The sequence below is a fragment of the Vespa velutina genome, chromosome 1 (assembly GCF_912470025.1).
Source record: "Vespa velutina chromosome 1, iVesVel2.1, whole genome shotgun sequence".
In the NCBI taxonomy this organism is placed as follows: Eukaryota; Metazoa; Arthropoda; class Insecta; order Hymenoptera; family Vespidae; genus Vespa; species Vespa velutina.
This window is the reverse complement of record NC_062188.1, coordinates 14,822,701-14,838,116: the sequence shown is the minus strand read 5'-3', so window position 1 is coordinate 14,838,116 and position 15,416 is coordinate 14,822,701. Positions and strand designations below refer to the sequence as shown.

The window sequence follows — 15,416 nt, the reverse complement described above, 5'->3', positions numbered from 1 at the left end:
CGTGAAATACGTTTATGTACCCGTCAGAGCATACGTCGACTTTTACTACTATCCCGTTCGAACGAAACGGTACGCGTGGCTTGTGAACGCTTTGCCAGTGCTTGGTTAAGGTCACTGCGGTGAGGTTAGCGAAGAGATGAAAAATCCTCTCGGCGAATTCCCACAGGAATATCGCGGCACGGTATCCTTATAAAACTGGCAGATTAGACCGAGGCGTGACGAGGGCTGGAAATCCGCTCTCTGGATTTTAAGTATCCCACTGACGCGAGAGCGAACCTTTCTATCCCTTTTCAACCCCTTTTCCATCCTCCCTTCTTTCCTTCTCTACAAACTCCAAAGGCCGCAAAAGGAAATAGAAAATCGTGGAATTGAGCTTGACGACGTGCGACGCGAACCGGATTACGTTCCTTCGTGTCTCTAGCGTACTTTTTCATTTCCTGAAATATTTTTCTACGCAAAATATTTCAATAAAAAAGACGACACATGGTGTTATTAATCTCGATCGATCTTTCCAAATTAATTGGTTCGTTTTAAAATTATTTCAAATTTATTCGAATTTCATCGGAATTTTATTAATAATTTTGTAAACTTTATCAATTTAAATTTTTCATATTTCTTTCCATCGATTAAATCGTGGAAATAATGAAACAAAAATTTCTATAGATCGATTATATGCCTTTATTTATGCGTATCGAATTACTAAGCTATTTATTATTTATTTGACAATCCGAATTATAAAAATTTATATGGATCACATCGTACCACTTAAATTGAAAATACATTTGTTTATTAAATACCTTTTTGCCAAACTAAGATCTCAGACCGAAAGTACACATATACGAGCATTAACCACATATGTTCTGTATTAAAAAAGTTTACTCGACGAAGCCACCTTTGTAGTTTCTTCATATGTTTTTATTGAACAATAAAATAAAATAGTTAACATGTTATTTTGTTCTTAAAAAACAAAAACGTAACAAAAATTAATTAACTCGAACTTAAGCTCGAACGAAATGTTTTTTCTTTTAAAATTAGTCAATTATTTGAAAATATTTGAAACGTTTGTGAATTATATTTAATTTTGTTACAATCTTTTCTAACGTGGTCTACATTTGATTGTGTACGTTATAGCAATAATAAAATGAATAGGTATGAATTGTATCAGAAGTTAGACTGTCTCTTTTGTGTTACCTTGTATTGTCGTGACTGAGAGATATATCTCTCATCATTTTACGATCGAAACACAGTATCATTCACGTTTTGTTATCTTCGAATAAACCCTCGTTGTTCGACCGCTTCTAACAACGAAACGATCCGAACAAAATGACTTCAAAGTTGTAATATTGTTCTTATCGTATCTACGTTAAACTTCATTCCAATAGATATTAGATAGCCTATTTTTCTAGTTTTCAACGCACAACTTGTTCTATATTATATTATATTACGTTGAAATAATAAAAAAAAAAAAAGAAAAGAAAAGAAAAGAACCAATAATTTTTCAATATAAGTCGTAAAAAACAAATACTATTATTATTTAAATAAATTTACTATCGAAAAGAAACGTTTGTCTTGATCTCTTCGAAAACACTGACATAGATGGATGTCTTAAATCTAGAGACTAACGGAAAGGCTCGAATTGAAAAGTCAAGAGTGAAATCTATTCCAGCAGGATCGTTCGAAGTAAACTATCGGATTTATATGGTCAAGAGCTATCTTACGAGAACGAGAAAATATTTTGTGTATCCCAAGGAGAATCGCCATCGTACTCGGACAGCGTAAAAATGGAAAACGATTTATATCGTAGCAAACTCCTTCGAACTTCGTGAACGTCGGACGACATTCAGAACGAAAGGGATAATAATATCCCAGAGAACTTTTATCTAGCGAGAAATATTCATCCAATTGCTAACACTTGAATTACTTTTCTTTTTGGCTTACCTCTTTTCTCTCCAAAGAAATCTGATCGGCCATGGATCGTCCGGAGAACGAGAAAGACCAGGAACAATATTCTGAAACAAATTTTATTTATTAGAAATATCGTGGAAGAATTTGAAAGAAGAAAAAAAAACAAAAAGAAAAAAGAAAAGAAAAGTTGATAGACAAATAATATACATATAATGCGGACGCATATATTATCTTATAATGAAAATCGTGATTGTTATTTCCAAATACAAATAGTCAGATATTGGAACAAATGAAAAGAAAGCCTGATGCTGATGAAATATATAACTTCTGTCAAAGAAGAAAAAAAAAAGAAAAAAAAAAAAAGGAAAAAGAAAGAAAAAAAAGAAAAGAAAAAATTTAATTCGTAAAGACTATCGAAATATTTCAACGCGCGTATCACTGGACCGAACTAATTTTTTTCGTTATTATCATTATCAACATTTCCCTTGTCTTTTTTCATCATTCCTAGGCTAGAAAAGAAAAGACAAGCTTCAGGGACCATAGGAAAAAGGTAATACTAATTACGAAGGAGGAGAAACCGGGAAGAAAAGGAGAATGGCCAAAAGTGGTGGGAGGGTATTTAGGATAAGAGGGCAAAAGTGGAAGATGGTAACGATTAAAACGAAAGCGGCAAGACTTGTTCGTCCTTCTACAGTTTGCTCTTCCTCCTCCTCATTCTCCTCCTCCTTCTGCTGTTGGAGGATAACGGCGGCAATAGAGGAGCTACGTGATCTCTCGCGGAAGAAAAGCATGAAATTAACATTAAAACGAATCGAAACACTGACGTTGTTCCTTCAGGCGGACAATGTTTCAACGTACTTAGATACATCGCCCTACTTTGAAAAATATTTAAAGAGAAATTAGTTTTGTCGACATATATATATATATATATCGACGAAGCATTATGTCGCAATATTTTTCATGTCTCTTCAGATTTCACCCATTTTTTTTTTGTCTCTTTTTTTTCATTAGTAACAACAAGAAGACTTACCTACGATCCTATTTTTCTCAATAAACCTTTGTTGGCTCGTTGAAATATTTGACACGAAGTTCTCTCTCTATAGGAATATTAGTACGGAGACAAAAGAATGCAGATTAGACCGAAGAGATAAGAATTTCAATGTCGGAAACTTCATGTCTGACTTATCTTTTATGTTTTGTCTATGTATACATATGTATGTAATAAATGCAAATGTAAATATTTGCAGATATGATGGGTATATATATACCTATAAGATTAGAACTATGATGGCATTTCATAAGTATGAACTTTGTATTTTAATGCAACTGACTAGAACACGGCCGTATTGCGAAACATCGTAAATGCGATCTTGTTGAATGAAGACGTGTAACGCACATCATGTAAATCGTCCATGCTCATCCAGTCAACATTATACTTCGACGAAGTAAATGAGACGTATAATACGCGGCATATAAATCTAATAAAATTTCACTTATTCCGATGATACTTGTTTAAAGTCGTTTAAAGATAAAATTTCTGTTGAGAAAAAAACAGAGTGAAATTTAATGGAAAATATAATTCAAGAACGATTTATCTCTTCGATTGCTTCGAAATAAATACCCGATGTATAATATATACATACATATGTATATAGACATATATCTATTTATATGTATATATATTTTATCCTTCAGAAGGTCACTAGTATCAAAGATATTTCCATCGATAACCATGACACGTAGAGGAGTCTCTTTATATAATACAGAGAACGTTGTCCTGCGAATTGCGTGGGCGTTTGGCAATAGATGTCGGACATGAATCACGATCGAGAATTCCGGCCTTACGTAATGCGTGTAATACACAGTCAACAATGTCTCTAAACTGCACGTACGAGCACGACCAAGCCCGTGTCGATGTCGGTTTCCATCAATTGATTGAAAATAACGTTTATTTTTAGCAATGATTACATGGCATTTTTCGAAGAAAGCGAAAAGGTCGAAATAATAATTGTTAAAATCAATTTTTAATGCAAAACATACAGTTACATAAAATCAAATTTGATTTGCGATAAAAAAATTCGTTAATACAATAAATTTGCTATATACGTGATTTTGAAATATCAAAAATTTCTTTGGAATTCTCGTCACGCAAACTTGCAACAATGCACGGAATGTAAATGAGATAGAAATATTTTTTGTCGTTCAAGAAAAACTTTTTTTAGAGAAGAGAAATTTATCGAACTTGATCGATCGAATATTCTATTCCGAGCGAATGATTGTATATCTACTCGATATTACCAACATTCTTACGCGAACGACATTCTTATTCGTTTCTCATTCCAGCTGAGTAACGTTTAACTTCTTTCTTTCGGTTTTCTTAATCGATTTGTAAGAATTGAAATTAGTTTCAATACAGTTCTATTCTTCGGCAAATATTAAAAATCATTTCTGAAATATTCGCTATAGAAAACGACAGAAATAAAGAGAATATTTCCAAGAAATATAAAATCTATCAAAAGTTAAAAATAGGTAATCTAGTGGTCTTAAGAATAAACGATATTTTTTCTATTCTTTTTTCTTTTTTTGTTTTTTTGTTTTTTTGTTTTTTCTTTTCTTTTTTAATAACAACGAATATAAGTAGAATAATGAAAATAAGAATGATGTAAAATGATTTTCCTACGAGATTCAAGCTCTAGTTTTCCGGTTGGACACGTGGCCCACGACAAAATAATGATATCATAAGTCAAGCCAACGTAGCGTGCTTGAAAGATCATCTCAACTTCATCGTCCTGGCTATTTAACAAGAAACGATTCGCGAAATGAGAATATACATCGTCTGACCACTTGCCACAGCATCGATGATAATGATAACGAGCAAGGACGACACCCTATTAACCTACTACTCGAGAATATCGCCCATTAAAAGGGAATTAAAAGAATACAAAGAATATTCCAAAAGCTTTACCGTACGTGTTACTACTTCCAATTATAGGAATAATTAAGAACAACGACTATGATGCTCAAGGAAACGATGGCATAGGGTTTATGCTATTTCTACTAAAATAAAACTAGTTAACACCAGCTCCTTCGTTCTCGTCTCTTTCGTATTCGATTCATCATAATCCAAAAGATAAAAATTTTTCTTTTTCTTTGGAAGATTCAACGTTCCATGATATTGTACTTAAAGATATAAATTGTAAATAGATATGCGAAATATATTTGTAAATTATATAATTAATATGGATTGCACTAAATTTAGGTACTATACAAGATGTCTCGTCTAACTCGTGTTTCTTAAATATCTTACTGATTTTTTTACGATAGAAAAAAGTGCCAAGGTGAAGAATATTTTCACTTTTTCTCAAAGTTACTTTTCTTCGAGATTTCTAAATCATCGGTATCTTTCTTTAAATGAAACTTTACGTTTTTTTTTTTTTTTGTTTCGTTTTGTATAAATTGACTTCTCGTGTTATTCTGAGTAAAAAAGTATTATAGTACAAATGTCGTATAATGTCGAAAAATAGAATAATGTCGAAAAATTATTAGTTTGCGAGATTTTTTCCAAAAATCTCTGAAGATTAATCTGACTGTAACAAGCCATAGATATTTTTCTTTTTTTGATTGAAGTTAAAAAAAAAAGAAAAAAAAAAAAATGTTAGAGGAAAAAAACGAATGGCTTAAAGTAGACTACATATTCATGATCATATTTTTGCAATAATGAATGTGCATATGCACTAGCGAAGAAAAAAATATCATCGACCTCGAACCATTCATTTTTTGTCTCCAACATTTTTTTTTATTACCATAATAAATCTTTCAATAAATATTCTTGAAAGCGTTATCATAACGTTCGTGAAAGTATGCAATTGATCGAGAGTAATCGTCATATTAATCAAAAAATTGTATTAACATGAGTCACATATGATGAATAAATATGTATTTATGTCTCTTGAGTGATGCACGAAGAATGATCTAACTATTACGATCGCTATTGTAAATGTTCGAATACCGAGAAGCGACTTTATCAAGCGTTTTATTTTTATCTCATATCGAAATGTCCGAGAAAACGTTAAAGAGTTCGAATTAACTTACTAATTTAATTTATATTATCAATAATTATCCAGAAACGGATATTAACGGATGAACTATGGTTTATATTTTACAAAATAGTCCATAAATTTATAAAATTACTTTATAAAATTTGTAAAATTAATTTGTAAAATTACTAACAACTTTGAAAAACAATTTGATAAATTCCAATCGCAATTAGCAATTCGATATTTGAAATTTTACGTGTAAAGTTTAAAGTAAACATCCATGAAAATTTGTATTCTGAATTTTCTTTTCTTTTTTTCTAATATCTAAATATAAATCTTTTACCAAAAAAAAAAAAAAAAATAAAAAAAAAAGAAAAAAGAAAAAAAGAAGAAAGGAAATCCAAAAGAAAAAATAAAGTCAAGTTCGTTTGCGGTCGACGTCACAGTGAACAAGCCAAGAGATTAGTGGCACCAGCGGTTAATCAACGGATACAATTAGCACATTCTCCACACTTTTTCATTTGCGTGACCATAAATCTCGAAGAGGCGGAAGCGACCGCAACGATTTACGTTTCGTCGTAGTTCCCGCGAGATCAACGGTTGCTGGACCGCAAAATCCAGAAGGAAGAAACGACTTCGAATGGGTGGAAAAAAAGGGAGAAAAACAAGACAGAAAAAGAAGGAAGCAAAAGAGAAAATTTATTTCAGCTTTCGAAAGGACAAATTGGCAGCCTGTGCACCAAAGTGCAAAGTTTTAATAAAACCTCCGACGACTATGAAAAAAATATTTTCCCATTACTTTCTGCGACAAACAATTCGGTAAAAAAAAAAAAAAAAAAAAAAAAAGAAAAAAGTAGAAAAAAAAGAATAAAGATGGGGAAAAAAGAGAAACAGAGAAAAAAAAGAAAAAAGAAAAGAAAAAGAAGGAAAAAAAAAAAGCTGAAGTTCGTTCCAACGATTAATCCGATACCCGTTAAAGGCAACTGCTCTGATAATCCTGAATACGAATGACCACTTTGAAAATGATAAATTGTAAATCCGTGGGGCGGACCCAACTGGTAGCGTCCATTGTATGCATATTTTCAATCTCAGCCCTCTGTTATCGAGCTTGTTTCATTTGGCGAAGTCCGCTTGAATAAATAACTAACGTCACCCCGACAGATGCATTGAAAACGTAATGGTACCAATGGGGGAGTCAATAAACCGATAATACGATGAATTTTATTAGAAGACCATTTCGTGCTATTGCTTTGTAAGAAAAGAAAAGAAAAAAAAAAAGCAACAAAAGAAAAAACAAAAAAAGGAGAAGAAACATCGGTATATACAAATTTGAAAACTTGACGTTTTATATTTTTTATATTTATATTTTTTAAAAGAATTAAAGAACTTTTTCTTCAAGAAGTTAACATTTCTTTCTACCTAATCTCTATGATAAAATAAATTTTAAAGTAAGCTAAATTACTAAACTATAATAAAGGTTTATTTATACGTTTCCAATGATAAAACGTGACAGAATTCATGGTATAAATTAAGAACATAAACATTAGTTAAAACTAACGGGAGATTAATGTCAGATAGCTTCTAAATTTTCTAGATACGAAGATAATAAGTCGAATAGTTTTACACAGTCTGATACAGACTCACGTAATTAAAGCTCTACGGAAGATTCGGAGGATCCAAAAGAGTTTTCAAAACTTACATAAGCTCTCGTAATTCCAGTTAATTCGTTCGAACTTCGACTTAATACCCAACATCTTCCGAAACTTGGTTTAATTAAACTAAATCCTCATAGCGTCGATGTTATAAAATCGTTAAAAAGTTTATGCTCGCAGTTGTCAACGCAGGGTATACCTAGGTATATATTATAATTCTTGTTTAAAATTCAACACCTTTATTATACTTGTAGAAAGCGAACGGAGCGTAAGTAGAAGATTAATATCACTTGAAAAATTATATGGATATGAATGGAGAGTCCAAAAAAAAAAAAAAAAAGAAAAAATCTTAAAGACTGTCGTTTGGCTCCGATGATCAAAGGGAACGTCTGAAGAGTTAAAGATTCTCGCTTTTGATCCCTGCGGATAATAAATAATAAAATATCAAAGGACGAGAGAAGCGCGAAAAACAGTTAAAATTATTTATATTCATATATCAGATAACTAAAAATAATCAGACACGTTTTCAATTCTGTTAATTTTATTTAAATGATATATCTAATGTTTATAAACAATTTTTTACATTTATTGTGAAAACTGAATGATACTGATATATGCAATAAATTTCATTATATCCAAGAATATTTATATATATATATTATAGAAAAAATATATTTAATAATGTATAGTTATATATTTAATAATATATTTATTAATAGTACCGAAAAAATTGTATTTCAAAAATTGATCGTTGATTATCTCTTAGATTTTTTTCGATCCAGAACGGATATAGCTAATGAATGTCGAAGAAGTTTGGAGACCATCCAAAATGAGCTACTAGTATTAGAGGTCGGTTTACGGAACTATAACTAGTAAGGTCGATAATTCAGAGAGTGGGTCGCAAGTTGAGTGCGGAACTCGTACGTAAGTCGTTCTTACTATACGACGCTATCTATAAACCGACGTTTAGGAGAGCCACGTGTCTCTCGGCGAAATCCGAAATGACTTTGACGTTCCCGGAACAATGACCGTTAAAACAGCGACAGAAATAAATATTATTATGGTCGTTAAACTAAAAAAAAAAAAAAAAAAAAAAAAAAAAAAAGAAGAAGAAGAAAAAAGAAAAGAAAAGAAAGAAAGAAAAAAGATTATATTCTTGAATACGAATAAGCTTAGAAATAAATAGCGTAAAATATTTTAAAATATTTTCTAATCGTTTCAGTGCAAATGCAAGATATCCTTCAAAGAAAAAGAATTAAATTAAAATTCCTAAAATATTATTAAGTAATCAAAAAAAAAAAAATCTCTATATTAAATCTCAATATTTAATCTCAATATTCTCATTAAAAATTTCCCATTACTTTCACACGTTTATGGCATATAATTCTATGGGTTTCTACTTCGATTGAAAGATCTTTACATAATCTACATCCCCGGGCCATACAAGTAAGTACCTATCCTAAATTGTTAGTAAATTTTGGAATATTAACTATAATTTAACGTTAGAAAGTTCTTGTCAAACGAGAAACGGTAACTATCGAAAATTTTACCTGTTAACTCGGAAAAATTTTCATCAATAAACGACATAAGATTTAATTAAATTTCGATTACAAATTAAATCGTTAGATTAAGGAGACAAGAATATAGCTAAAGAAGAATTTAAATACTTTAATGAATCGTAAAAGAAAGAATATTGTAAAATACAATGATTCTTCTTTTTTTTTTTTTTTTTAACAAAGATGAGAAACATATGATTTATTTTTATCAGGAGAAAATTTAAATCTTTCTAACGAATCGACTCATTCTCATCGATTTACGAGTTAAAAGAAAAACAATGGTAAATGAAATAGTTTTGCAAATAATCAAGTAGTTGAAAATATTCAAAAAAAAAAAAAAATAAAATAAAATAATAATAAACAAAGAATCCTACATAACGAGACGGGCCTAAAAGAAATTGCTCAACTCAATAAATTTTCTCGATTCACTCAGTGAGTGCGAATTCATATATGATGAATATATATGTATTCGTATAATCATGGTAGTTGTAAGAGAACATTGTTACAGTTGTATTAATCAGCGTGCGAGGTCGCCAATTAGCGTATTAATTGCCAACCCGCGATCCTCCGTGTTCGCGAGGATGAAATGTCGGCGAAAATCGTTGAACCTTACAAAAGCTCGTTTCATTATCGTTCTCGTCGACGACGACGAAATTTCCCGTTGATTCGAAGAGAAGAGAAGGGTGGGACTACAGGACAGAACTCATATTTCACGAGAATAATGAAATCGTAGGTGTGATACTTTGCATTGTCGACCTTCGTCGTTCAATGCATTGCTTTTCTACTAATTATGTGACCGATGTTTCACATACCAATTGTATATATGGCCATTATGATATTTACTCCGTTCTTTCAACAGAGACATATGTAAACTAAACCTTGAAAAGAAATATCTATTAAATAATTATTTAATATAAAAAATGAATTGTATAATATATCAAAATGTTTATAATACGGACGATATTCGTGTTGACACTGAATGACTTAATATGAATTTTATAAAAACTTTAACTATTAATTATAATTGGTATCATATACGTAAAATAATAATAATAAATAATCTTTTCTGAAAGCATTAAATTTAAACAACGAATGAAGTTCTCATTTTTAATAATAAATATATATGTATAACTCGCCTTTATATTTGTCAATTTTATTATTAATTTTTTTCGTATGTAGTCATAAATTATGTAACAAACAATCATACATTATAATAGTGAAATTCGTACGGTCACACGGGCAGGTTTAATTAGCAGAATTTTCTGAGAGCGTGATTGTTCATACATCCTCGCTCATTATCATCGTCCGAGCCAAATTCGTTTCGAGAGTCTGTAGAGAAATGGTAGGAAAAAGGAAAAAAAAAAAAGGGAAGAAGAAATGAAAGTGGTCGAAAGAGAACCTAAAATGACAAAGAGAAAAAGAGGAAGGGAGAGTGAGAGAGAGAGAGAGAGAGATGGTGAGGGAGAGAGAGGAAGTGAGGGAGAGAGAAACTGAGAGGATCTCCGCAGCATCCACGTTTATCGAGACACCTGCTACGAATTTCAAGTCACAGATGTAAGAAGAAGCACGCGTACAAATGCCGACAATGAAACGTGGAAAGTTGCCAACAATTCAACAAATAGAACGAACGTACAAGGGAGAGTGAGAGTGAGAGAGAGAGAGAGAGAGAGAGAGAGAGAGAGAAAGAGAGAGATAAAAAGAGAGACAGAGTGAAAGAGAGAGAGAGAAATTTGCCATGTTAGGCGCGCACGGAAGTGTGTATGGAGGGGGAGAGAGTAACTTGTTTTAGGAAGAGGTATCCAAACGGTTGATTCGAATTCTCATGCCCGGTAGAAGGGGTAAAAGCAATGAAACGAGTGAACGTCGTTCCGGAAGAACGGACATTCCGGTTCGAAGGTTCAACGTTTCGTGCTGGAAATGTTAAACTTCAACCAACGAACTTGTTGGTATCGTCAAGATAATTAAACAAGGGCACACATACTTAGTGGAAAAGTCAGAACGTAGTGTTAGAATGACAATGGAAATAAACTTCTCGTGTTATTTTGTACCTCAATAAATAATAATAATAATGATGGCGATGATGATAATGATAATGATGATGATAATGATGATAATAATAAAACACGGAAAAGAATGTTTTTTAACAGAAGGATTCATAATTTTTTATCTTTTTCATTCGTTATGAAGTTTCATATTTTCATTCGTTAAAAAATTTCATATTTGTCGTCATATATGTATATATAAAGAATATTTTTTTACGAAACTAAACGACGTGCTATAATTTACGAATAACGTCATTGGAATTTATGTCTGCTTTCCATGACGTGCCTTCGTCCGTTGTTATCTAGACAATGAAGCGAGTTACTCAAGGGTCCATTATCCCTGAAGGGACAATCGTAAATTAGCCTCTGCTATCTGACATACGGAAATCGTAAATACATAGTGATTTAACTAGGCGTTGATGGAAGGCACGTTACCCTGATCGAGGAAAAATAAGGCGTTGCCCGTTACGGTCTTCAAACAATAAGGAGAGTATATTATATATTCTAAAAGGGAAGAAATACTTAAAATAGAAACGAGATCTATCGACCGTAAATAATATTATGAATATTTCACAAAAAAAAAAAATAAAAAAGAAGTGATATAAATTATTAATGAGAAAATGTAGTTCGTTTGATCCTTAAAAATTATCACAGAAATTAATAAGAAAAACAAATACAATTAATAAACTTATATATTATATAAATAATGAAAGAAATTAATTACCGATTATACAATTTCTAGACAATATTGAGATAAAATTACTTTGACTTTTCTATTAAAGATTAAACAAATATTGATACTTTCGTAAAGTAGTAAGTTTACCGATTAGATGAACATTGTACAAGAAAAAAAATAAATATCATAATATGTAAGATCATATTTAAACAGAAAGAAAATTAAAGTTATTGATAAAATGGTAGGTACTCTTTAACGAAAATTTCCCCGGAGGAACGATATTTTCTTATTAAACACGCATGCGGTCTAATTATCTCGTAGCAGAGGTTGCCAAAGTCCTGGTGAACGTAAGAAAACTAACGTGGTGCATTCGAGCGCGTAGATCTTTCGTTAATTACTTTTTCTCGACCACCAGCCGTCTCTTCGCTTCGTCTCATAAAAACTTCTTCAAAAGAGCTTTTATATTTTATCGCTAGCTATTCCAACAGTATTCAGAATTAAAATCGACTGAGTGAAAGAAAAAGAAGGAGAAAAAAAAATTATCTTTTGATTGTGACGGATCTCCAATAACAAGATGAGACTTATGGGATCGATTATGTTAAATGAAAAATGATATTTTTTCTACGTCATAGATGTTCAATATTTCCTTGAAATTCGACGAGCACTATCCTAGATTAGATAGACGAATTATTTAGAATGTTATGTTGCATTAAAAGACTTGAGTATAAATGCAAGAGTTCAACTGAATTTATAGTTACACGCAAAACATCCATAGGTCTTTCCGCAGTAGAAACGCATTCGGCTCCTTTCTATTACTGGAATCTACAATGGTCCATAATTCATAGAGCGCGAGAGTCGTTACACGAGTAATTTATTTTTAGAATCTATTTGTAAGGAGAACTTTGGCTATCTCAGAATAGATACGATCGTTATAATAAAAATAGAAAATTATTATAACGATTGAATTTCTGATTTGCATTATTTATATATTAAATGTAAGAAAGAATAATAAATATAAATAGATATTAGAATTTTCAAATTGTAAATTTTAAAACGTATACATTCTTATCTCAAGTAACAAATAAATAATATTCACGATATATATTAAATAAAATAAAAAAAAAAAAAAAAAAAAAAAATAAAATTGATAACACAATGTTCTAGATTTTAAAACGAATACATTTTTATTTTAAAATAACATATAAATAATATTCATGCAATAACGTATTTAAAAATAACTTTCGTGAGTAACGATATCGGAAAATTTTTAAATATCTTTCATTTACGAAAATTCGCATATCGAATAATTGAAATCGCATCAATGAATAAATGTAAGAATGAGAATACACCGTATACGTGGGAGAAATCTACAGTAAAAGATACTACGAACATTGAAAAGGGTCTAGCAATTTGTTTCCATTTGTTATTACACCATCCTGCAACTTTAAGACCGGTTTATACGAAGGCTCTCCATGTATCCTATAGTGTAAAGATTCGAAGAAGCCATTCGATTCCATATAATATAAATAAGTCGAAGATCGTTTTATATTTCGTCGATCGAACAACGATTACGATCATGATCTTTCTTCTATGGATATAGTTATTTCCTATTGAAGAACTTATTTGCTCGAAAGAACAATTATCCATTTTTTTCTAAATGGACAAACCGAAATTACATTGTAATTTAAAATTAATTTAAATAAAACTCAATAGATAAATTTTCGTATTTTATAAAATATTTCTCTCATTAATAATTAAAATAGAAATAATAAATAAGATTAGTAAAGTAGATTATCTAAATAATAGATAAAATAATTAAAATAATAATAATAATAATAAACTGGATTATTTTTTTAAAGTTACTTTTTTTTACGGAAACGAAACTATATAATTATATTATTTTTTCTTTTTAATTATATTTATTCTCCTAATTTCAAAATAGATGATTTATTCCTAGCATCTATCTCTCGATGCTTCTAAAATAAATTGTGAAATACTTACTTGTTTTTTTGTTTAATCTCACGTTGGTTTTATTAACATCTTACTTAATTCTTATTTAAGTAACATGTCATAATGAATAATAATAATAATAATAATGATAATAATAATAATAATAATAGTAAAACAAGGATGTTCCTCCTGGATAAGAAAGCAAAGTGGATCGTCAACATATCTGAGAATTTACGATAACAGCATCGTAAAGTCGTCGGGAGTATAGTGAAAAGAGCGAAGTTCACGCCGAAGGAAACATCTTTTTTAAGTAAATAACTTTTTTCTTTGGTGAAACGTGCGGTTATAAAGAATTGCAGCGTTGAAGAGGGAATATTTGAGGAGGACAAAATGAGTTGCCGTGCTTCAGACGTATTTTTTGCATTTTACGTTAGTACTGCGTTTACATTTAAAATAAAAGAAAATGAAAGAGAGGGAGGGAGAAAGAGAGAGAGAGAGAGAGAGAGAGAGAGAGAGAGAGGGACATATAAAATTACACATTCACGTTACATGTATAAAATAGTATTGTTACAATTAAACGAGTAAATTTGAACTTAGTAAGATAATCGTATGACAGATTAATAAATAGATTTTTCTATCTATGCACTGAGTTACTGAAAAATGCAAAGTTTAAAACACTTTTAACGTATTAAACGCGAAACAAAATTATTTCGAAATATCAAAATAATGCAATTCTCGTAGAGAATTAAATATCAAAGAAAAATATATTTTTTTTTTTCGTTTAAAAAATAATAACAATCAATGAAATAACAACCAAATATTACAACTAGGAGAGATATAGAATTGGGTGTCGTAAACCAATATTTACTATCCATACACTTGCAGCAGTTTGGAAAAATAGTACAAAAAAAAAAAAAGTACAATCGACGATAACTCGCAAAGTTTTACAACCCTTTCCGCACGAGTTGCTGTGGAAGTATTTATCGCTTTTCATTTTGCTGCGATTTTCAACTTCTCCCTTTCTCCCTTTTCTTCCCTATCGTTCTTTCTTTCTCTTTCTCTTCTTTCTTCCCTCTTTTTCCTTCTTATATTTCTTCCTTATCGTTCTCTCTCTTTCTCTCTTTCTCGCTCTTTCTTTTCTTTATTCTTCTATTTTCTACTTTTCCTTTTTTCATTTTCCGTCTTCCTTTTTCTCCTTCATCCTCCTTCATCTACCGCAAGAGAAAATTTTATTTACGATTTCGTCGACTTCGACAACGTGCAATGCGAAATTCCAAGATTCGTTTACGAGCGTCGTTTGGAGCAAGCCACGTGCTCTGAGGACCGCGAGGGTGGCCTATCCACCCGTTTCTATGTACGTGTGTTGTTTCATAACTGCGTGCGCCTACCCGGCTCTCTCTCTCTCTCTCTCTCTCTCTCTCTTGCTCTCGTTCTCTCTCTCTCTCTCTTGCTCTCGTTCTCTCTCTCTCTCTTGCTCTCGTTCGCTCTCTCTCACATAGTAACATACACATTTATACATACACTCTTTAAATGAGAGTATGCATGGATGACACGAGCGAACACGTGCACCGAATACCGGCCGTTCGTGCGAGGCCACC

General features: G+C 31.2%; 1 protein-coding gene across 2 annotated transcripts in view; it reads right to left on the bottom strand.

Annotated features, from left to right (window-relative positions):
• The window catches only part of LOC124953419 (collagen alpha-1(XV) chain), a 204,709-nt gene that overhangs the window by 184,616 nt on the left and 4,677 nt on the right, over positions 1–15,416 (bottom strand). For both annotated transcript variants that reach the window (XM_047504761.1, XM_047504772.1), the window contains exon 2: positions 1,939–2,009. In XM_047504761.1, the coding sequence (XP_047360717.1) occupies positions 1,939–2,009 (71 nt within the window). The remainder of the gene's footprint in view (positions 1–1,938; positions 2,010–15,416) is intronic.